The following is a 23,822-nucleotide window of genomic DNA, read 5'->3' as shown; positions in this document are numbered from 1 at the left end:
ACATATATATATATATACACAGTATATTTACTATATATATATATATATATATATATATATATATATATATATATATATATATATATATATATATATATTTATTTAGGTTTTTTGTTTTATACAAGCATATATCTTTTAGGGCATAAACCTGATGTGAACACAACCTTAGGGCTCGTTCACACGAGGGATGCCGCCCATGTGCCTTTTTGCGTAACAGAACGGATAGCCCATTTTAGAAATAGGACATGATCTATAATTTTTGCGGGGCCATTGAAAAATGCGAGTGAACGAGACCTTATTTTCCGGCCACCATGATCTAGTCATCTGATGGAGAATGTTTCCCAGCACTTCTCTGGAGAGTGAATACCCATGATGTCTGCAAAGATTGGTGCCATGATCCATCCTATTCTCAGGGTTACATTATGGCATCAATCTGTGTACATCATTTTTGTCTTATTATTTTGGGTAAGCAGAACCCCCAAGATCTGCACACTGTGAAAGGAACCATGGGTGAATTTTTGAGAACTTAAAAAACATTCCCAACCTAAAAAAAACTAAACAAAACTGAATTTAACTGGTTTGGCGGTTGAATATCGCAGTAAACTTAATGTCTGGGCTGAGAATATGTTCCCTTAACAGAATTTGCCCGATGCACAAGTTTGCCCAAAACGATAATAATATTAAAAAAAACATGGTTTGGGGTAATTTCTGACCTAAGCAATGAGGCTCAAGAATAGCCCTTGGAGAGAAATGTAAAAAACTAAACTAAATGAAATAACAATCACCCAAAAACCTATAAAAGAACCATGATATGGCAGCACCTGAGCTCAAACACAAAGTACAATAAAAAGGAACATGCACAAACATTGGCTTAGAAAAATTGCAGTACACAAACAATTTTCATCTACTGTACAGATTACGTTACGCAGGCATTCTGTGTAAATTCTGGGTATAGCAAGAACATCATTGGAGGTCTAATTTTGGGGATTAACATGTCAGATAACGTAGACTGTTACTACCTAAGTAAGACGTTGTCTTGCATCATCTCATTTTTTCCCCATCTTACTCCTTATTATCATGGCTACAGTCACTGTATATGTACAGTATAATACAAGAGGAGATGTTAGAGGAGACAAAAAGTACAAAAAAAAAAAAAAGTACAAAAAGTTGCACATTTTTAAAAGGTAAAAAGAAGGAGGCCATAGTCTGAGGAAGACATTTGAAACTAAATAAATAGGAGAAGTTCTAGTACATCACAACCTATGTCTAGTAAATAACTCGAACTGAAGAGCAAACAACAACTCTAACCTACCCTACGATGAGTAGCTCCGAGCCCATGGCTCCTCCAAGCTCGATCCTTTACTCAGCTATTTTAAAATGGTTTAATAAGTGTTTTTAGTTAGCGGTACTTTGTACCTATAATCTACCTATATCTAGCCCTATTCACATGTATAGGAGTAAAAAAAAAGAAAGAATTATGAACGGCACAAAGTGTAAGACACTGAAATATTGTTCTGAAGACAAAGACAAGCACATGAAGGATCTCACGGGTCTTCATGTTCTTCCACACGCTAACACTGTTCTAAAAATCCATTTATTGATGACTGTGTCCTGCACAATATGCTTTAGGGAGAAATGTAAAATAAGACAGCCCCCCCCCCCCCCCCCAAAAAAAAAACATAAAAAAGACAAATGCTCCACCACATCTGGGTTAAGAAGGTGTAACAGATAAAAAGTCATGATGGCGCATAATATATTTATACTACGTATCCTCCTCTTGAGCAGCACACGGGAGCAAGTAAAGTCCAGAGGTAGATGCCCACACACACCCAGCAGCATGCCATTTTGATCCAGAAAGGTGACCAGCTCCCCACAAATAACTTTTCGATATTAGCGTGGTTGTAGCTGTTGAAAAAAAGAAGAAAAATAACCTGACGCAACTTTCATAAAGGAGCATATATACATGACCTGAAGTCATAGAGTCAATACTTCACTTTTTTGATGCAACAGCCCTAATCAGAACTTTTCCTTCAGATCTAAATGCAGTATGTGCAGGATGGATGAGGAGACAGCCACCTCCATGGACTGTCCATACATCCGGTACAATAAGTCTGTCCAGGGAACATTAGAAAACATCTTATCAAGACAATGTGCTGCTACTCACTGGAACCAGTTGGTCATGGTCATCATCATGTATAAAGTACCGAGGAAGAAGATGAAGTGGAAGCCAGAATAACTGTAGGCCGTCTTTATCTCCTCATCATAGGCCACCATCTGTCCTCCCTTTGCTTCAACTCTTTCGTCTTGGTCTGTTTAAGTGCAAAAATGTAAGTTTACTAAAACCCATAGCACAGAAGTGGCTAATATAAACCTATTGGTTAGATTCACTAGTGGGCACAGTTGTGAGACTTCACACAGCCTACAATGGTGGGGCCAGGCCAGTAATGGGTTAACATACCTAATGGGGTTTTCTAATGAAAAACACATATTCCCTATCCACAGAGAAGCACAGCGCCCTGCTCCAGCAGTCCCACAGAGTGGAACGGGGCAGCAGTGGACATCTGTGACTGTTGCACCATTCAGAGGAACTCAGGATCCCCACTGATGATCAGCTGGGGGGAGGCCCCGCTGGTCCGTCCACCACCAATCATGTATCCACTTTTTTTCCCCCATGGGAAAACCCCTTTAAAAAAAAGCTACTTTCACATTGCCATTTTGGTTTCCGTTTGCGAGATCCGTTCAGGGCTCTCACAAGCGGTCCAAAACAGATCAGTTTTGCCCTAATGCATTCTGAATGGAAAAGGATCCGCTCAGAATCCATCAGTTTGGCTCCGTTCTGCTTTGGAGGCGGACACCAAAACGCTGCTTGCAGCGTTTTAGTGTCAGTCTGCCGAATCTGAGCCAAACTGATCCGTCCTGACACACAATGTAAGTCAATGGGGAAGGATCCATTTTCACTGACACTATAGAAAACGGATCCATCCCCCATTGGACTTTCAATGGTGTTCAAGACGGATCCGTTATGGCTATGATAAAGATAATACAAACGGATCCGCACCAAACGGCAGTGTGATAGTAGTCTTATATGTGAATATACTAATGACATATGCAATAAAGATTTTTACCTTCTTGACCGTTTCCACAGCAAAAGCAACAACGAGCCACCTACAAACAAACACAAGCAGAACATCAGACTGCGTCCTGCACACGCAACACCAGGTACACGTACATGTCCGTCCACCTGCTATGTCCAAGGGTCCTTTGAAATAGATCATTGCATTTTCTCTTTTTGGAATAAAAAAAAATGTAATGCACATGGCAGGACCTTGTGCAAGGAGGCTGCATAGAGGCACATGGAGTCTAGCTCCCTACTGTGGAGCCTCAGACACCTTTTAATGCCGCCATATTGTGTGTCAGTATGGCACTGTGTACTGGAGATAGTCTCCCATAGAATCATTGTTTTTAGGTCAGGATACCTCCATAATAAAGCATTTAATGGAACAGAGCACAGACTGAATCCAACACACATATGGGGGAGATTTATCAAAACTGGTGCAGAGGAAATCCGGCTTAGTTGCCAATATCAACCAATCAGATTCCACCTTTCATTTTGCAACGCTCCTTTGGAAAATGAAATGATATATCTGATTGGTTTGTTATGGGCAACAAAGTCACATTTCCTTTACACCAGTTTTGATCTCCTCCTCCCCCCCATATAGAAGCTCTGTATGAAATCGAGGTACATGGAGGGACAGTAGAGCCCTATAGAGGTTTATAGCTCTGTACAAGTCAGGATGGAGCCATAATATGGCGGTACTCCATGCAGGACTGTTATATACTGAAGGTATCTGAGCTTGGCCCTGATGAACGCTGCAGATAACATTCCCGCCAAACTGCCCGCATAGTGGGCAACTTGGCATGCAATACTGCTATCCTATGAACACGGGTGTAGCTAAAGGCTCATGGGCCCTGGTGCAAGAGATCAGCTTGGGCCCCCCTTCCCTCAGTGCTTTGTGGCCAGGGAAGCACATAGCCTTAGGCAAAAATTGAAACAAATTCTTGACCTAACCCCTTCCCTCCAACCAGAGGTGTACCTTGACCAGCAAGCACTTTCTATAATACTGGTGTCATCTTATGTGGCACAAGGGTCTTTGGGCCCCCTCAGGCTCCTGGGCCCGGTAGTGACTGCTACCTCTGCACGTCCTATAGCTACGCCCCTGCTGATGAACCTTCACACTAGGGTTGTTGCGGGTATCGAAATTTCGATACCCAATCGATACTTTTGTCCCGGTATCGATACGATACCGGGATTTCCGTTTTTTCGATACTGGGCTGCGCTTCTGCGCAGTCTAGTATCTCTGAACATGAGCGCGCTGCTATCGGCGCGCTCATGTTCTCTCTCAGCAGCACGGGGAGAAGGAAGCTGTCCTCCCTCCCCCTGTGCTGCTGCCGCTGCCACCAATGAGAAGAGAGGGGCGGAGGAGGGGCGGCAATGAGAAGAGAGGGGCGGAGGAGGGGCGGCAATGAGAAGAGAGGGGGTGGAGGAGGGGCGGCAATGAGAAGAGAGGGGCGGAGGAGGGGCGGGCGCACTGCGCCCCCAATGATAGGATTACTATCGGAGCGATGGGAGGAGACATCAGCTTCACTAGTGGGCGTTCCTTTTCCCTGCGCTGCGATTGGACAGCGCTACAGCCAGGGAGAAGGAACGCCCACTAGTGAAGCTGATGTCTCCTCCCATCGCTCCGATAGTAATCAGCAGCATGTGGAGCAGGAGAGGAGACAGTAATGGGGCACTGCGGGCGAACGGAGCGGCGCCCAGGACTAAATGGTGAGTGCTGAGACATCGCTGGGCGCCGCTCTGTGTGGCCTAATAGTGAAAGTCTGGACTCATATACAGTAGTCAGTCTTTAACACATACAGGAGGCGGGTGCCGGCAGCAGAATCGCATTGCCGGCACCCTGCCCCTGACAGGGAGCTGCGATCAGCGGCAGTTAACTGCCGCTGATCTGCTAGTACCCGCCTCCTGTATAAAGGGGTAAAATCATTGGTGGTGCAGTGTGCCCCCCCCCTCAATCCCCCCATCCCATTAAAATCATTGGTGGCACAGTGCGCCGGCCCCTCTCAACCCTCCAGTATTAAAATCATTGGTGGCAGTGGCCACAGGGACCTCTCCACTCCCCCTCATTGGTGGTGCAGTGGCAGCTTCTGATCGGAGCCCCAGCTGTGTAAGCCTGGGGCTCCGATCGGTTACCATGGCAGCCAGGAAGCCCTGGTTGCCATGGTAACATCCCTGATGCTGTGTGCACAAAGCACAGAGCAGCAGGGACAGTGTGGAGTCCTATTCACCCTGATAGAGATCTATCAGGGTGAATAGGAAAAGGGATGAAAGATCCCAGGTTCTAGCCCCTAAGGGGGGAAATAGTTATTAAATAAAAAGTGAAAAAAAAAAAAACACTAAAATATGAAGTATAAATCACCCCCCTTTTCCCAATTTCACATATAAAATATATAAATAAACATATTACATCGCCACGTCAGAAAAGTCCAAACTATTAAAATATAAAAAAAAAATCTAGGTGGTGAATGCCGGAACAGAAAAAATAAAATAAAAACTGCGCGATTCGCCATTTTTAAAAATGAGGAATGCACGTGGCTTTTTTTGTTTATTTTTTTCGCGTGGTATCGAATGGTATCGAGTATCGCAATACTTTTTCATGGTATCGAAACCGAATCAAAAATTTGGTATCGCAACAACTCTACTTCACACAAGGTGCAGTACTAGGGAGCTAGCTGCAGAATACGGCATGGGAGTACAGCCGACGCCTTGGTAAATACGGCCTTCTACAAAGCAAACAGCCCGACATGAACCGTCTGAGGATTTCTTTGGAATCAGAGTGGAAGCTGGTGCTCCGTGCATTTGGCAGACGCTACGGTTCACAGCACAGAGGAGGAAACAGTGAATCTGCATGGGACTCGTGTGCATACCCTCTCCTTCATATTTTGGTGTGTAACGCTCTCGTAAAAATTTTTTAAGAAAGTTGCCTGTCCGTGCGACTCAGTGTGTTCCAATAGAATGCCTGACACAGCTCTTGTGCGCAAGAAGCCACCCCCAGCGACCGTCTCTACCGGTCTGTGTCTTCCAATGAGTGGATTCCTATCACTACGTACTTCCAATCAGAAGAGCAGCTCTGGAGCACCAACAGCTGCTCTAACAATGCTGTGCAAGTAATGCTCTCTTCTAATCCTTTTATTTTTTATGCAAATAAAGTTTTCGGTGCCCAATCATTTACCAGTAACAGCAGCCGGCACCTCCCCTACTGTTTGATTGACAGTCCCTGAGATTGCAGAGCTGGTAGCGATAATGTGGGGAAGCCAAGTGCACCAAATGGAGCAGTCCTGCCCACAGTGCACTGAATGCCTTATATGCAAAAAATAAAATGAAGAAGAATTTCTCAGGATTGAAGGACCAGATTATCACAATAAAGACGTGGTTATATGTTTTGGGGGACCTACCCTACCTGACGACCCCCTTTAACCTCACAACCAAAGTGACTGCCACACCGGACATAAAAACGAGACCAGCACTTACAATACACATTGCAACCAGAAATGGCTATAGCTGAAGGAGACAGACACTCGAAGAACAGCTGCAAAAACAGGAAGACTATTGGCTCATGTCTTGCAAGATTTTATTACGCTAGCAAAAAAAAAAAGAAAAAGAAGAAAAGATTCAGCTGGGGGCAGCTTACTTCAAGGAAACAAAGCGTCCTCATGACTTGTATCTCTCCAAGGCAAGCACTTCTGAAAAGATCACTGGATAAAATGGTTGTAGTGTAATGATCAAGGACTTTCTCAATGGAATCTTCAGATCATTAAATAGCAAGCAGATACCGTAATATGACATGTATGCATTTTTCTGTCACATTATACACCACCCATATCCGGGGGTTACAGCCACTGCTGCAGGACAGATATGAGGAGGCTGCGGCAGGAGCTGCTGCGAATGTGTGCCTATGTGCGTTCCCACGGTCCCGGCCAACAGAGAGGCCAGTGATTTTTCCTGCAGTGTGCAAGCACGACCACCCTGCAGGAAACGAGCAGTGTATAATGTGATGGAAAAATGTATCCAGCCAGCAAAGGAGACAATATGGACAATCCCAATACATTAGTAAGTGCCTTTTATTAACTTCATCTACATGATGAGGCCATTTCCTGAAGTGAAACAACCCCTTTAAGAATCTAGTGTTCTAGGCAGATTTTCTTAAACGCCTGGACCTTCCGTGGTTCAGCTGAACCAGACTCGAGATGACAAACCTATGGTAAGTTCAGTGCAGTTCGAAGAGATGGAAGTCCAGATTCTGCAGCAGTAATGCTAACACAATAGAAAATGTTTAGTGGACATGTGAAAGCAGCCTTAGGGCTCATGCACACAACCGTTTTTGTCCGCAACCGATTTGCATTTTTTGCGGACCCATTTACTTCAACGGGGCCAGAAAAGATGTGGACAGCACACAGTGTGCTGTTCCCATCCATTTGTCCGTTCCGTGGCTCCACAACAAAAAAAAATAAAAAATAGAAAATGTCCTATTCTTGTCTGTTCCACGGACAAGGATAGGTCAGTTCTATAGAGGGCAGAACGGTCTGTTCCGCAAAATGCGGAACACACATGGACAGTGTCCGTGTTTTGCGGACTTCAAATACGACAATGGCCTTGTGCACGAGCCCTTAGATTGGAACAACACATGCCATTTTCATGGTTTTGATACTGTTTTCTGACCCAAACACAAGTGTAGACTCCGGTCATTCAAAAGACGGCATGTGTGATACCAGCCTCCAGGAGTACCCTTTGCACAACTCCAATAAAAACTGCAATGTATTTAACTGATGTTTCGGATCTCATACTCCAATAAATCATATGAAACAGAACTGCGACATATCCTATCTTTTGCCGTATCTTGCGGATCACAGACCCATTCAAGTCAATGGGTGTGCATCCGCGATGCGGAGTTCACACAGCTGGTGCCTGTGTTTTGCAGACTGCCATTTGCGGTCTGGAACACGGGCACGGCGAACATAGAGTCTGGATAGATCATCAGCATCTGATCGGTGGGGGTCCGACCCCCGGGACCCCCGCCGATCAGCTGTTTGAGAAGGCAACGGCGCTGGCAGTAGCGGCGCGGCCTTCTCGCTGATTAACGCAGGCCCAGTGACGTCACGACTAGTATCACTGGCCTGGGTGGGGCTAAGCTTCATTCAAGTGAACAGAGCTTAGCCCCGCCCAGGCCAGTGATACTAATCGTGACGTCACTAGGCCTGTGGTAAACAGTGAGAAGGCCATGGAGTGCCGCTGCCTTCTCAAACAGTTGATCGGCGGGGGTCCCGGGGGTCGGACCCCTGCCGATCAGATGCTGATGATCTATCCAGAGGATAGATCATCAGTTTAAAATAACTGCAGAACCCCTTTAAATTTTTGTTTACTGAACTTTGCAGGGCAGGACCGTTTTGATACGGGAAGGTTTGGGGTCCCAGCTCCATAATGGCATGCTGAAAGTTTAGTGAACGCAAACCAGGAGACAACTATGAAAGCAGTTATTTGATGATCAGGAACTTACTTCTTCTTCCGGTGGTCCATATCTTCCCATTAGGGCATCCCAGCTGGATCGTGTTGTAGAGGTAAGACTGTATCAAAGAAACATACCTGGTTTAGGCCATGAACTCACTACTTTCTGTTGTGCAAATATTTTTGTAAAATTCGCTTTGAATAAACCAGTTTTAACCAAATGTTTTGGAAAAACGTATGCGACTGTCACTTTCATCGAAATGGAGCTTGCAGAAATCTATGCGTACCAAACTCTGATGCATTGCACTGGTTTTGAGTCACAGAAATTTCTGCAACAAATCTAACCTGTGTGAACATATCCCAATTGTTATAGCTGTGGTATGAAAACTGTCAGACATTCCAGGTATTGACTATAGGGTAAAAAAAAAAAAATGCAGGCTAGTCCTTCTCAAGTTCTTAGAGAAAGATAGGAATGGGTCTGGCCATTAAGCGTGGTCTGGAAGATCAGAGGCGGCTGACCACTAGACCAGGCTGGGTTCACATCTGCACTTTTTACTCCTGCAGAGGAACAGACTGCCGGAATTCATTGTATCCGGCGTACATGCAGACTTTCGGCCGGACAAGAAATACTACACGCAGCATTTTTTTTTTTCAGCCGAAAACTGACATATATGCCGGAAAGCGTCTGGATCCCATTACAGGGAATGGGGATCCGGAGGTGCGAGGTGGTATCCAGTGCAGATGTGAACCTAGCCTTATCGCACTGAAATCCAGCCATTATAGCAGCATTACACCAAATGTCGAGAACATGAACTCACCAATTGTATAATATGCAGCCAAGCAGAATGATGGCGCCCAGCAGGGACACCCACCGCTCGTCCGGACTAATCCCATTAGTGAAGCTGGGGACGCACACTGTGATGTTCTTCCCAGCATCATCCACAACTTTTCATAATAGACAAAAAACAGAAGTGACATGAATAAAACACACATATAACAAAAAGTACAAAGAACAACAGCTTAAATCATTTATATTATACCAAAGCTAATAGATCACTGGATTTCTTCAGAGAGTGATCTCAAAAAACATCTCCAGGGTTAAGAAGATCGGTTCCGCTTTCTTTCCAGGAACAGAGCCCCTCTGGTCCATAGGCTTTGTCTGGTATTGCAGTTGACTTCCATAGTTGTGAAAGAAGGTCAGCTGTAATACCAAACACCGTTCATAGGCAAAGGTGGTGCTGTTTATGGAACAAAAAAAATATATATATATACATATATATATATAATTTTTTATTTTATTTTTCTCTAATCCTGGCGAGCCCTTAATTTTCAGTAATGTATTTGTGCCATCTTACCACCTAAGACACTTAAAGGGCTTCTGTCACCCCATTAAACCGTTTTTTTTTTTTTTCCTTTACTAATAATCCCTATAGTGCGATCTCATGATACATAAGCAAATTAATCATTTTGGTTCAGTAGAATTTGCTAAAAATCGATTTTCAAAATATGCTAATTACCTTGCTACCAGCAAGTAGGGCGGCTACTTGCTGGTAGCAGCCGCATCCTCCGATGGTAATGACGCCCCCTCGGCATGCTGATTGACAGGGCCAGGGAAGGGAATCGTTCTCTGCTGGCGCTGTTAGAATTTGAAATCTCGCGCCTGCGCCGTACCTGTCTTCAATCGGCGCAGGTGCACTGAGAGGCGGCCGCTCGCTCGACCGCTCCATCCTTAATGCGCCTGCGTCGATGACGTCATCAAGTACACCCGGAAGAGAAGACGCCGGCATCGCTGGAAGGAGGCGGAGAGTCTGGTGACGTCGCTGGATGCTCGAATCAGGTAAGTATGTACATAATAAGCATGCTGCCACAAAAACCACCAACGAAATGGGAATAAATAATTTTATAAAAATGACAGTTATTAACACTATACCACCAACGATTATTAATAATAAATCTCTTCCGGGTGTACTTGATGACGTCATCGACGCAGGCGCATTGAGGATGGAGCGGTCGAGAGAGCGGCCGCCTCTCAGTGCGCCTGCGCCGATTGAAGACAGGTACGGCGCAGGCGCGAGATTTCAAATTCTAACAGCGCCAGCAGAGAACGATTCCCTTACCTGGCCCTGTCAATCAGCATGCCGAGGGGGCGTCATTACCATCGGAGGATGCGGCTGCTACCAGCAAGTAGCCGCCCTACTTGCTGGTAGCAAGGTAATTAGCATATTTTAAAAATCGATTTTTAGCAAATTCTACTGAACCAAAATGATTAATTTGCTTATGTATCATGAGATCGCACTATAGGGAATATTAGTAAAGAAAAAAAAACAAAAAACGGTTTAATGGGGTGACAGAAACCCTTTAAACTGAAAAATGGCAGTAAGAAGCACCTATGGGTTTATAATTTACAATAGATTTGCAACCGAACAGCTGGTCTGACCAGACGTACTCCAATACTGTGGTTCTCCAGGAACTATGGCTCCCAGCATGTCCCAGAAGCAGCATGATATGAGTTGTAGTTTCACATCTGCTGTGGAGAGCTACTCTTTGCATACATATATTTTCGAGCTGCCATTTGTGCATATTTTTTCTATATTTCAGAGACCAGATAAATAAATGTTTGGCCTCCTGTATTTTTTTCACAAATGTATTTAGGGTTAGAGTACTATCTTCAGAGCCAGCCTGCCAATCCAGTTGTGGAGGCGTAACATTTCTAACAGATCATTACAGGAATTTATATGGTAACTGCTTGTCCCTGTGATACAATGCTGCCTGGGGAGATGCCTCGCTACATATAAAATATATACACTATATGGAGAAAAGTAATGGAACACACCCCTTAATCTGTGAATTTCATTCATTCCCATTGCCACAGGTGTATAAAATCCAGCACTAGCCATGCAGTTTGCCTTTACAAACATTCGTGAAAGATCGGGCGGTTCTGGAGAGGTCACTGAATTCCAGTAATAGGATGCCACCATTGTAACAAGTCAGTTCCTGAAATTCCTCCCCCCCCCCCCCTAGATATTCCACCATCAACTCTGAGAGGTATTATTGTAAAGTGGAAGAGTTTAGGAACCACAGCAATGAACAACAGCCACAAAGAGGAGACCACGGAAATATATGGAGCTGGGTTCACGGGTCCTGAGGAGCATAGTGTATAAAACCCACCATTGCTCTGCTGACTCAGTAACTGGAGAGCTCCTAACCTTCTCTGGTATTAACATTAGCACAAAAACTGTGCTATGCCAGGAGCTACATGGCATGGGCACCTGTACGCAAGCCTTACATCACCAAGCACAATGCAAAGTATTGGATAAAATGGTGTAAAGCACTGCGCCACTGGACTCTGGAGAGACGGAAACGGGTTTTGTGGAGTGATGAATCACAGTTCTCACCTTTAGGATGAACTACAAAATGGAGATTGCGAGCCAGGCCCTCTATTCCAAAATCAGTGTCTGACCTCACAAATGCTCTTCTAGATAATTGGGCAAAAATTCCCAAAGACGCACTCCAAAATCTAGTAGGAAGCCTTCCCAGAGGAGTAGAAGATGTTTTAGCTTCAAATGGTGACCAACTCCATATTAATGCCTATGGATTTAGAATGGGATGGCATAAAAACCTTCTGTAGGTGTAATGTGTAGGTGCCCCAATACTTTTGTCCATATAGCATATTTAAATGGGCTAAAGAACAGTATCATTGATTCTACATGCGGCTCAAAACCAACTGCTAACCTCTGCCACATAACTATATCTGAGCAAAAATCCAGGCTGTATCCCGGGGCTCCATGGTGATTTCTGTAGACTGACTTTCCAATGTCCTACTATGGAGAGACAGCTGTAGTCCACAGGAGAAGATGCCATCAATTCAAAATATTCCTATCGTAGCTCTATTGGAAAGTTGCACTACAAAACATAACCGTGGAGCCCTTGGTATGTAACTATGATGGTGGAACGTACTGAATTCTGGGGGCTTGTTGGAAAAGGATGAGAAGGTCAGATACATGACGTAGCAGCTGATGACTCCCGTCTGCAGCAATCCAGACTGAGGGTGATCTGAAAATTCAAATGAAAATGGAGGTATAAGTTCAGTAATCCATATTCTCATACAGCATAGGATAATTTTATTAGGAAATATTATTAAAAGGAACAAAAATCTATGGTGTCTTTAAAAGGGGTATTCCCATCTTACGAAGTCACTTTATGGTTGGTGGGGGTCCGACCTCTGGACTTCCTCCGATCCGTAGAATGACTTTATGCTACACCCCCTTTTAAGTTTTCCTTTTACAGTGGCACTCCTGGCTACCTAACTGTGCAAGGAACCATAGCTGGCCCCATCTAAAAGGATGGCTGGACACCAATGTGTATGGGATGCTGTGCTAAGTCAGTACTGTGGCCCAAACACAATCTGAGCAGAACCTAAAGAAAGGGGTGAAACAGCAAATCTCTATGGCCGACATGAAACTACAGTATGGATTAGAGGCACCTTTAGGCTGGGTTCACACCTGAGCGTTTTACAGCGCGTTTCTACGCGCTGTAAAACGCTCAACAGGCAAAAACCAATCATCCCCTATGGGCATAGTTCTCACCTGAGCGTTTTACAGCTGTGTTTCAAGTTCTGCATCCAAAGTTCGGGTTATCGAAGATTCCAGTTATGGATTCCGCCATCACGGACCATAATGGAATTTGGAATCCATAACGGGATCCTTCGATAACACGAACCCGAACTTTGAACACAGAACTTGAAAAACAAGTTCGCTCAACACTATTCATAAGCCATGCCCCAAGTTTAGTCAAATCTTCGGTGCTGTCCACACGATGCGGCTGGATGGAGGGTCAGCCTCCCCCACTCAAACACTCTGAACCTGCACTAAACTTCCAACAGTGCAAGCACTTGAATGGAGGAGACATCACATGGAGGTGATCTGCCTGGTCACAGGACCCTCCATCAGCGGCCATCTTATGGACAAAACCTTTGTGTGGACAGCACAAAAGACTTGGCAAACAACACTGCATACCTTATGAAATATAGAAAATGGCGCAGAATTTCAACAAAGGCTATTTTAGTAAGTGCCATATAATGATCCTACAAACACACTGGTCAACAAGAACCAGAAAGTGGCCAACCCCTTTAATGAAAGACAAACATTTAATATACTGTGCACACATATGGCAGGACACAATGATAAGATGAGCCCAATACACATAACAAAAGGTTGATTTACTTACTTTTTAGCACACATGGCAAAATAGAAACTATGGCTAAGAGAAAGCACAGACCACCATTGACACCGAGCAAGATTTTGTTGAGCTGGCAGTGTTCGGGATGAGTATAAAGCCATGCTAATAAGGCAAGCGCTCCAAGCGCTACAGTGTACAGTATCAGGATGACGATGGCCAGGGCTCCATTCCACAGCCTATTATGCTGCGCTCCAGCAGTCCTGATGATGAGAAGTACAAAAGCATGATGGTTAATGAGAACAATAAAAAGGAGATCATGTAGATATATCACAAGGGTAGTCACATATTTGCAGCAGAAGTGAACAAGAATGCTACTGATCCCTGAAAGTAACAGTTGTTTCCCCAAATGCAGCAGTGGTGTGCTGTGCAGCCGAGAACCATGCAGTGGACTCTTTGCTCGACTCTTCACAGCTTGTATAGAGTGAAGGTGAAAACTGTGGGGAATTTGCTGAAAATAAACATTTTCCCCAGTTCTCGGCCATGGGGCACACTACTGCTAAGTGTATGGGCAGCCTTAAGGCCCCCATACACATTACAGTATTGTTGGCCGACTCCACCACTTCTGGTGGGGCAGGTGACCATCTAATGTGTATGGGGAGCTCTTGATTTTTCTCGACAGATGGGGAGCAAAGGATTGGGGGCATAGAATTTTAACGCCTAATCCTTTTGTTCTTCCGGGAAGAAAAGCATCCGGTGCCAGCTACTGAAGCTGTAGGAGCACCTTTAGGCCCTGTTCACATAATGTTTTTCTTGTAGGTTTGGTGTATGCACCAGCGGGGGATCTTATAGGGGCTCCATGTGTGAAAATTTTTTAAAAAAAAGAAGTCTTTATAACTTTTTATATACCTATATGGAAGAGTGTAGTCGATTATACTTTACAATACATAACGTAGGCAGTGACATACACTGGAGATTTAAAATGACCCAAGGCTGAGGGATCCTTTTCTAAGTTGCAAGTCACTTTCAAATACAAAATCTGGTGTTGATCCAAAGGCAAAATGTCTAATAAATATATTACATGGTACTACAGTTAGCATTACTAGACCTACACAGCAAGGTCAAAACCAAGCTATGATATCCCTGGTGCCATTAGTACACAACAGTTGGGAAGTCACATGCAAAGGCCATGAGAGCTACTGGTGTACAGTGACCTAAGGGCTACATTTGTTGACTAAATTTGGCTCACGTGGTTGGACTACATCTGTTCAGTATAACAATTATTTGTAGGGAGACTTCTCACATCATTTATATGCCTTAGGCCTCATTCACACGTGCTTGGTCCATGATTTCCATCAGCAATTCCAAATCAAAACCAGGTGCGGTTCTAAACACAGAACAGGTGCAGATCTTTTCCTTACACCTTATGTCTGTGGAGGCTCCAATCCTGGTTTCGTCTAAAAATCACTGATGGAAAACACTGACCAAATGCAGACATGTGAATATGGCCTTGGCCAAAGGAGAAAACCTTCTTTCAAAACGGTCTTTGATGGCAAAGTTCTTCTACACCACAAAGCATCTGGGAAAGTTTTGCATAGCCATAAGAGGCACAATCTTTTCAATGCAGATCACTGTGCGGCCAACAGACTGGCAATGTTTCAGTCTACTGTAGGTGGTCTCAGTTTTCATTTTGGTGACTAACCAACAAATTTAAAAAATGAAAAATGTAAAATCATGAGGATAGGTTGTCGATATCTAAATCCTGGAAAACCCCTTTAATGACTTATCTTATGAATTCAAGTGAACCAGGCTGAGCTGTAGTACTAGAGGTTGTTTGGACGGCACTCCTTAGGTATGTTCCGGTGCTCAGCGGTAAGACCAATGAACATGTAATATATATAAAACCGCGGCACTCGTGTAAATAGATAAATTGTACTTCTTTATTATCCATCCAGGAAAATTAGTAAATAAACTATGGCCAACGTTTCGGTCTCGGGATGAGACCGAAACGTTGACCATAGTTTATTTACTAATTTTCCTGGATGGATAATAAAGAAGTACAATTTATCTATTTACACGAGTGCCGCAGTTTTATATATATTACATGAGCTGTAGTACTAGGCACAGTCATAAGTCTATGGACACTGCTGTGTCAGGTACTACAGTGAAGCTGCTCTGAATAGGCACCAATGTAAAAATTCCAGAAAACCCCAGTTAAAGTCTATTCAAGCGTCCGTGTTTTGCGGATCCGCAAAACACTGACACTGGCAATGTGCACATGGCTGGTACTATATTAGGAAATGCCTATTCTTGTCCGCTCTTGCGGACAAGAATAGGACATGTTCTATTTTTTTGCAAGCCACGGACCGGAAGTTCCGGGCCGCTGAACTTTTCTGGCCCAATTGAAAATGAATGTGTCCGCACCCGTTCCGCATAATTGTGGAACGGATCCGGACCATTCATACGGACGTCTGAATGGAGCCTTAAGTTGACACTACTGTTGGGGTCCATCCTTTCAGGTTTCTTCATTTTTTCCAGGTCATAAACACATAGCTTTCGATGCTTTTCTTTCAAATAAAATAAAATGGACATCTTGAAGAAACCTGCACAAAACAGATCCATCATGAAGGTTATAATATTAGTTAATAATGGAGCCATGACGCTAGTGTGAAGGGAGCCATAGAGTAAGTGTAACCAGTAAATTACAACATACCAATTTTTATTCCATTTGTGAGCAAATTCAACCAAAAGCATGAGCTGGGTGATCAGAAAGAGAAAGCCGAACACTGCTCCAACGTAACGCCACACTGCAAGAGAAACATCAAGGGTTGTTGCCATCTAATAATATATACAGTTGCAAGAAAAAGTATGTGAACCCTTTGGAATGATATGGATTTCTGCACATTGGTCATAAAATGTGATCTGATCTTCATCTAAGTCACAACAATAGACAATCACAGTCTGCTTAAACTAATAACACACAAATAATTAAATGTTACCATGTAAACGTTCACAGTGCAGGTGGAAAAAGTATGTGAGCCCCTAGACTAATGACATCTCCAAAAGCTAATTGGAGTGAGGTGTCAGCCAACTGGAGTCCAATCAATGAGATGAGATTGGAGGTGTTGGTTACAGCTGCCCTGCACTATAAAAAACACACACCAGTTCTGGGTTTGCTTTTCACAATAAGCTTTGTCTGATGTGAATGATGCCTCGCACAAAAGAGCTCTCAGAAGACCTACGATTAAGAATGGTTGACTTGCATAAAGCTGGAAAGGGTTATAAAAGTATCTCCAAAAGCCTTGCTGTTCATCAGTCCACGGTAAGACCAGTTGTCTACAAATGGAGAAAGAGCACAGCGCAGACTGCAAGAGCACAGCGCAGACTGCAAGAGCACAGCGCAGACTGCAAGAGCACAGCGCAGACTGCAAGAGCACAGCGCAGACTGCAAGAGCACAGCGCAGACTGCAAGAGCACAGCGCAGACTGCAAGAGCACAGCGCAGACTGCAAGAGCACAGCGCAGACTGCAAGAGCACAGCGCAGACTGCAAGAGCACAGCGCAGACTGCAAGAGCACAGCGCAGACTGCTCAATGAGGTTAATGTTAAGAAGAATCCTAGAGCTAAAGACTTACAAATGTCTCTGGCATATGCCAACATCCCTGTTAGCGAATCTACGATACGTAAAACACTAAACAAGAATGGATTTCATGGAAGGATACCACAGAGGAAGCCACTGCTGTCAAAAAACCCCATTGCTGCACGTTTACAGTTTGGACAAGAGCACCTGGATGTTCCACAGCAGTACTGACAAAATATTCTGTGGACAGATGAAACCAAAGTTGAGTTGTTTGGAAGAAACACACAACACTATGTGTGGATAAAAAGAGGCACAGCACACCAACATCAAAACCTCATCCCAACTGTGAAGTATAGTGGTGGGGGCATCATGGTTTGGGGCTGCTTTGCTGCGTCAGGGCCTGGACGGATTGCTATCATCGAAGGAAAAATGAATTCCCAAGTTTATCAAGATATTTTGCAGGAGAATTTAAGGCCATCTGTCCACCAGCTGAAGCTTAACAGAAGATGGGTGTTGCAACAGGACAACGACCCAAAGCATAGAAGTAAATCAACAACAGAATGGCTTAAACATAAGAAAATACGCCTTCTGGAGTGGCTCAGTCAGAGTCCTGACCTCAACCCAATTGAGATGCTGTGGCATGACCTCAAGAAAGCAATTCACACCAGACATCCCAAGAATATTGCTGAACTGAAACAGTTCTGTAAAGGAGGAATGGTCAAGAATTACTCCTGACCGTTGTGCACGTCTGATCTGCAACTACAGAAAACGTTTGGTTGAAGTTATTGCTGCCAAAGGAGGTTCAACCAGTTATTAAATCCAAGGGTTCACATACTTTTTCCACCTGCACTGTGAATGTTTACATGGTGTGTTCAATAAAAACATGGTAACATTTAATTCTTTGTGTGTTATTAGTTTAAGCAGACTGTGATTGTCTATTGTTGTGACTTAGATGAAGATCAGATCACATTTTATGACCAATTTGTGCAGAAATCCATATCATTCCAAAGGGTTCACATACTTTTTCTTGCAACTGTATGTCCAAACAATTTCTTCTAGATATATGACAAGTAGAGGGGAGTAGAATGTCAGAGGCGACAAATGATGCTCTATGGATCTCCAACTCATTTAGACTCTATGGGTTCACATTTGTGTTAAACAGATCCAGCAGGTTGCCAAAGTTCACCGGATTTAGCCTAGCCACTGGCAATAATGGGATCCGGCCTCTTTCCGGCAAAAGTGCTGGATCCCATTATTGTCAGTGGGGTCCGATGGTGAACGACAGTATCCAGCTACCCTATGAAGGATCTGGGCAATCGCACAATAGTAAAAAGCAAGGAATATTACTCCGGGGGTTTTCCAGTCTGAAAATTAAGATGTCCCATTTGTGGGACCCTCAGCAGTCAGGTGAAATTGCAAAGGGTGAAGGTATGAGGTTGGACTGTGTAATGTTTGAAGTGTTGTGTCTATCCTAAACTATTCCGATGTTTGAATAGTAGGTATACGTATAGACCTGGGCTGGACTGTTAAGTGCAGCTGACACACCTAATGCACACACTATGTGCACGTTTTGTACATAATTTGGGAAAATCTCCTACAGCAAGTGTACAGTGCCAACATATGCAGCTCTATGCCATAACATTCAAATAAATAAAAAATGTGAACCCCCCCATATTGAATAGTGCAATATTCCAAATTTTATACTGGCTACTAGAGCCGTTGAAACAGGATTTTCACTTCCTGTTTTCTACAGATTACTTTTCAGCTTTGCTGGATAGACTGGAACAGAATGTGCAGTGTCATATCTCACAATCATTAGAAGGTGAATTAAAGAGGACCTTTCATGGGTCCAGACATTATGTAAAAAGTAGGGGGTTGTGTAGGGCATAGTGCAGGCATGTAAGATCACTTAGTAGCTTATCTGTCCGGCGTCCGTTCCCCCGTTGTGCTCCCCTTTTACTTTTCCCGCCTGGTATGGAAATGAATATCATTGGTACAGGGAGGAGGAGACTGCCCTGTTTCTCAATGAGCGTCTTCTTCTCCCTGGCTGTAGTGCGGTCCAATCACAGCGGAGAGCGGGAGGAAAAAAAAAAAAGCTCACCTTCTCCCTGTGATTGGACCGCACTACAGCCAGAGAGAAGGAGACGCCCATTGAGAAACCCTGGCGTCTCCTCCTTCCTGTACCAATGATATTCATTTCCATACCAGGTGGGAAAAGAAAAAGGGGAGCACAACGGGGGAACGGATGCCGGACAGATAAGCTAGTAAGTGCTGCACTATGCACTACACAACCCCCTACTTATTTTATAATGTCTGGACACATGAACGATTATTAATAAACTATGATCGCATGTGGCGTATATGTTGGGAGCACAAGCTCCACTGTCCTGTTCTGGTAGAGAGAAAAAATGAATGCTGAAATATAACGAAATTAGTTCTGAAGGCTGGCTTGTAGGGTTTGTTGTGTGCTATAAACATACTGCAGTAAAACATCTGCTACAGCAAAGAGGAAGCAAAACTTCACGATTTTTCTATTTTAATTCTATGATCTTACAAAAGTCTGTGTGGTCAAAATAATGCAATACACAGATCCAGCTGTGATCATGCAAGTTTCACATATTTATTATTAGATGGAAAAACGATGCTAAAATCCTGACCTCTATTATACACCAAGTACAGTACCTAGCATCCATTTATTTCCCCTATTATAGCTCAAAGCTGACATGGCCACTTAATTGGGGATGGGAAGAAAAGATAATTAAAACATCCATTGTCTATTTATCTTTATGAACAGCTGCTCGTTTGTTTTTTTTATTCTGGAATTGTGGGTCTCGTGATAGGACAATAATATTTGTCTAATTATAATGACAAACTGCTTGGCCCGCTCTCATTAGGTTTTCTGAACATTCATCGCCGTCTGTGTTTGTCCATTTCTGGCTCATTGCCATTGTGTAGTGTTGTGATTCTGTCTCCATTTCTTCAAAAAGGACAGCCAAATATAACTGCAGCCAGGGTAAACCAGTAACACAAAGAAAAAAAGGGAGGACTACAATTTAAGGCTATATACGCCTTCACAAACTTCTTTCTATTGCCCTGTGACCCACTGACCTGTGTGTCTCCATGGTAACAGACTACAAACAAACCCGATGTGGTGTTTGGATAAGCTGTAGACACATAAATTTGTGGGACCTCAAGTTGCCATAGAACATTATAAAAAAGTAGCCCGCCACCAGCGATGGTATGACAAGATGAACGAGCAAGTGGATTGTTTTATTTAATTACCCACAAGATGCTGAAATTGGTCCCCGTTCAGGTCTCTGCATCTTTGGGCAGGTCGGATTATGATGGCTGGTACTGCTTGGGATGCTGCGGATAGTGTTTGTGATGTTTTGCTTGAGTTCCTCCCGGGGATGTGGATTGTTAGCGGACACTTTATGGTTTAAATTTTCCACACAGAAAAAAATGGCATGTGGACAAGTCTGGGGAACGTGGTGGCCATAACCCCTTGCTCACAGTTCGCTCCTCAGTAAACAGTTCATGAACCCGTCCAGTGAGTTCCGCGAGGTGCGGCATGTTCCCCATCTTGTTGGAAAAAGCACAAACATTTTTCTTCTACAGCATCACTGCTGAAGAGCTGCACGCAGTATCAGCCAACATCATCTGACCTGCCCAAAGATGGAGAGACCTGAACACGGACCACTTCCAGCATCTTTTGTGACTTGTGGGTAATAAAAAATAAATAAAAAAATCCACTTGCTCGTTCATCTTGTCATACTATCGCTGGAGGCGGGCTACTTTTCGTGGGTCACCCTGTACCATAGGAAACTTACCATAGAGAAAAGTGTCTTGATCGGGAATGAAGAAAGCTCCAGAACACATCCCTATGAGGAGCAAAAACTTGACAAACCAGAAGCTGCAAATATAAAAGTGAGAGAGCAAATAGGTCACGGAAGGAAATTAATTGTACAAAATAACATCCTGAAACGTCTAATGGAACTTTTTGTACAACAACAAAAATGTACTGCGCCAGCTGTCACTAGTAGGTGCAGTATTTTTTTTTACTGGTTACTGTTGTAGTCTACTATGCTTTTACATACCTTTTTTGTGGTATACTTATGTAAGCCATCGAGGCACTGATGTATAAAACAAACACATGGCTGTCAATTTAATGTGTGTAGAGGAAGATATGGGAGGAGGGAGGAACAGTCCTGTTGGATTTCAATATGCCCGTTTACCTGCTCTTGTGGGAGATAAGCTGTTGCCAGATGAGGTTGCTGCCCGCTTATTCCTTTCTCCCAAATGAGAATACAGTCGTGGCCAAAAGTTTTGAGAATGACACAAATATTAGTTTTCACAGAGTTTGCTGCTAAACTGCTTTTAGATCTTTGTTTCAGTTGTTTCTGTGATGTAGTGAAACATAATTACACGCACTTCATACGTTTCAAAGGCTTTTATCGACAATTACATGACATTTATGCAAAGAGTCAGTATTTGCAGTGTTGGCCCTTCTTTTTCAGGACCTCTGCAATTCGACTGGGCATGCTCTCAATCAACTTCTGGGCCAATTCCTGACTGATAGCAACCCATTCTTTCATAATCACTTCTTGGAGTTTGTCAGAATTAGTGGGTTTTTGTTTGTCCACCCGCCTCTTGAGGATTGACCACAAGTTCTCAATGGGATTAAGATCTGGGGAGTTTCCAGGCCATTGACCCAAAATGTCAACGTTTTGGTCACCGAGCCACTTAGTTATCACTTTTGCCTTATGGCACGGTGCTCCATAGTGCTGGAAAATGCATTGTTCTTCACCAAACTGTTGTTGGATTGTTGGAAGAAGTTGCTGTTGGAGGGTGTTTTGGTACCATTCTTTATTCATGGCTGTGTTTTTGGGCAAAATTGTGAGTGAGCCCACTCCCTTGGATGAGAAGCAACCCCACACATGAATGGTCTCAGGATGCTTTACTGTTGGCATGACACAGGTCTGATGGTAGCGCTCACCTTTTCTTTTCCGGACAAGCCTTTTTCCAGATGCCCCAAACAATCGGAAAGAGGCTTCATCGGAGAATATGACTTTGCGCCAGTCCTCAGCAGTCCATTCACCATACTTTCTGCAGAAGATCAATCTGTCCCTGATGTTTTTTTTGGAGAGAAGTGGCTTCTTTGCTGCCCTTCTTGACACCAGGCCATCTTCCAAAAGTCTTCGCCTCACTGTGCGTGCAGATGCGCTTACACCTGCCTGCTGCCATTCCTGAGCAAGCTCTGCACTGGTGGCACTCCGATCCCGCAGCTGGATGCTCTTTAGGAGACGATTCTGGCGCTTGCTGGACTTTCTTGGACGCCCTGAAGCCTTCTTAACAAGAATTGAACCTCTTTCCTTGAAGTTCTTGATGATCCTATAAATTGTTGATTGAGGTGCAATCTTAGTAGCCACAATATCCTTGCCTGTGAAGCCATTTTTATGCAACGCAATGATGGCTGCACGCGTTTCTTTGCAGGTCACCATGGTTAACAATGGAAGAACAATGATTTCAAGCATCACCCTCCTTTTAACATGTCAAGTCTGCCATTTTAACCCAATCAGCCTGACATAATGATCTCCAGCCTTGTGCTCGTCAACATTCTCACCTGAGTTACAAGACGATTACTGAAATGATCTCAGCAGGTCCTTTAATGACAGCAATGAAATGCAGTGGAAAGTTTTTTTTGGGATTAAGTTAATTTTCATGGCAAAGAAGGACTATGCAATTCATCTGATCATTCTTCATAACATTCTGGAGTATATGCAAATTGCTATTATAAAAACTTAAGCAGCAACTTTTCCAATTTTCAATATTTATGTAATTCTCAAAACTTTTGGCCACGACTGTACAGGGTGAGTCAAAAGTCTCAGGACTCCCTTTTATTTCAGAAACAAAAGGGAAAATAAAATATCTGAATACCCCAGCAAGTAATGGGCGAGGGGGCCTATTTTTTAGGCTGTGTCCGGAACATGGCCGCCATCTTAAAAGCCACACATTTTTCTAATGGGAAAGGGGACATGTAGCGCATCAAAGAAGACCAAACTTTTATCAGAAATCGATTGCCCCAATCAGATTTGCAATATCTCTTGTGGCTCAAAAGTTATCAACACAGAAAGTAACAACAACAACAACCGGGAATATTCCCTGTGATGCACAGCTATTTGACGTGTTCAATGTGTTGTCCCTGGTGCTGAACACATAGTTGAAGGTTCAAAGGTTCTGAGCTTTCTCTGTTGATAACTTTTGAACCACAAGAGATATTGCCAATCTGATTGTGGCAATTGATTTCTGAGAAAATTTTCCTCTTCGTTGATGTGCTACATGCCCCCTTTCCCATTAGAAAAATTTGCGGCTTTTAAGATGGCGGCCATGTTCCGGACATTTGATATGCTACATGACCCCCTTCCCATTGGAAAAAATTTGCCCTTGATCCATCATGGCAGCTTTCAAGATGGTAGCCATGTTCCAGATATAGCCTAAAAGATAGGCC

General features: G+C 43.6%; 1 protein-coding gene across 1 annotated transcript in view; it reads right to left on the bottom strand.

Moving 5' to 3' along the window:
* Window positions 1-286: 286 nt before the first annotated feature.
* Window positions 287-23,822, bottom strand: part of SERINC5 (serine incorporator 5) — a 59,089-nt gene continuing 35,553 nt past the window's right edge. Inside the window, exons 4-12 of the mRNA XM_040421373.1 lie at window positions 21,145-21,227; window positions 16,449-16,542; window positions 13,787-13,998; window positions 12,518-12,613; window positions 9,379-9,505; window positions 8,613-8,679; window positions 3,126-3,165; window positions 2,165-2,309; window positions 287-1,905 (exon numbers count right to left, since the gene is read on the bottom strand). Coding sequence (XP_040277307.1) covers window positions 1,758-1,905; window positions 2,165-2,309; window positions 3,126-3,165; window positions 8,613-8,679; window positions 9,379-9,505; window positions 12,518-12,613; window positions 13,787-13,998; window positions 16,449-16,542; window positions 21,145-21,227 — 1,012 coding nt within the window. The 3' untranslated portion in view covers window positions 287-1,757. The remainder of the gene's footprint in view (window positions 1,906-2,164; window positions 2,310-3,125; window positions 3,166-8,612; window positions 8,680-9,378; window positions 9,506-12,517; window positions 12,614-13,786; window positions 13,999-16,448; window positions 16,543-21,144; window positions 21,228-23,822) is intronic.

Source organism: Bufo bufo, chromosome 2 (genome assembly GCF_905171765.1).
Source record: "Bufo bufo chromosome 2, aBufBuf1.1, whole genome shotgun sequence".
Lineage (NCBI taxonomy): Eukaryota > Metazoa > Chordata > Amphibia > Anura > Bufonidae > Bufo > Bufo bufo.
This window is presented reverse-complemented; position numbering and strand designations above follow the sequence as displayed.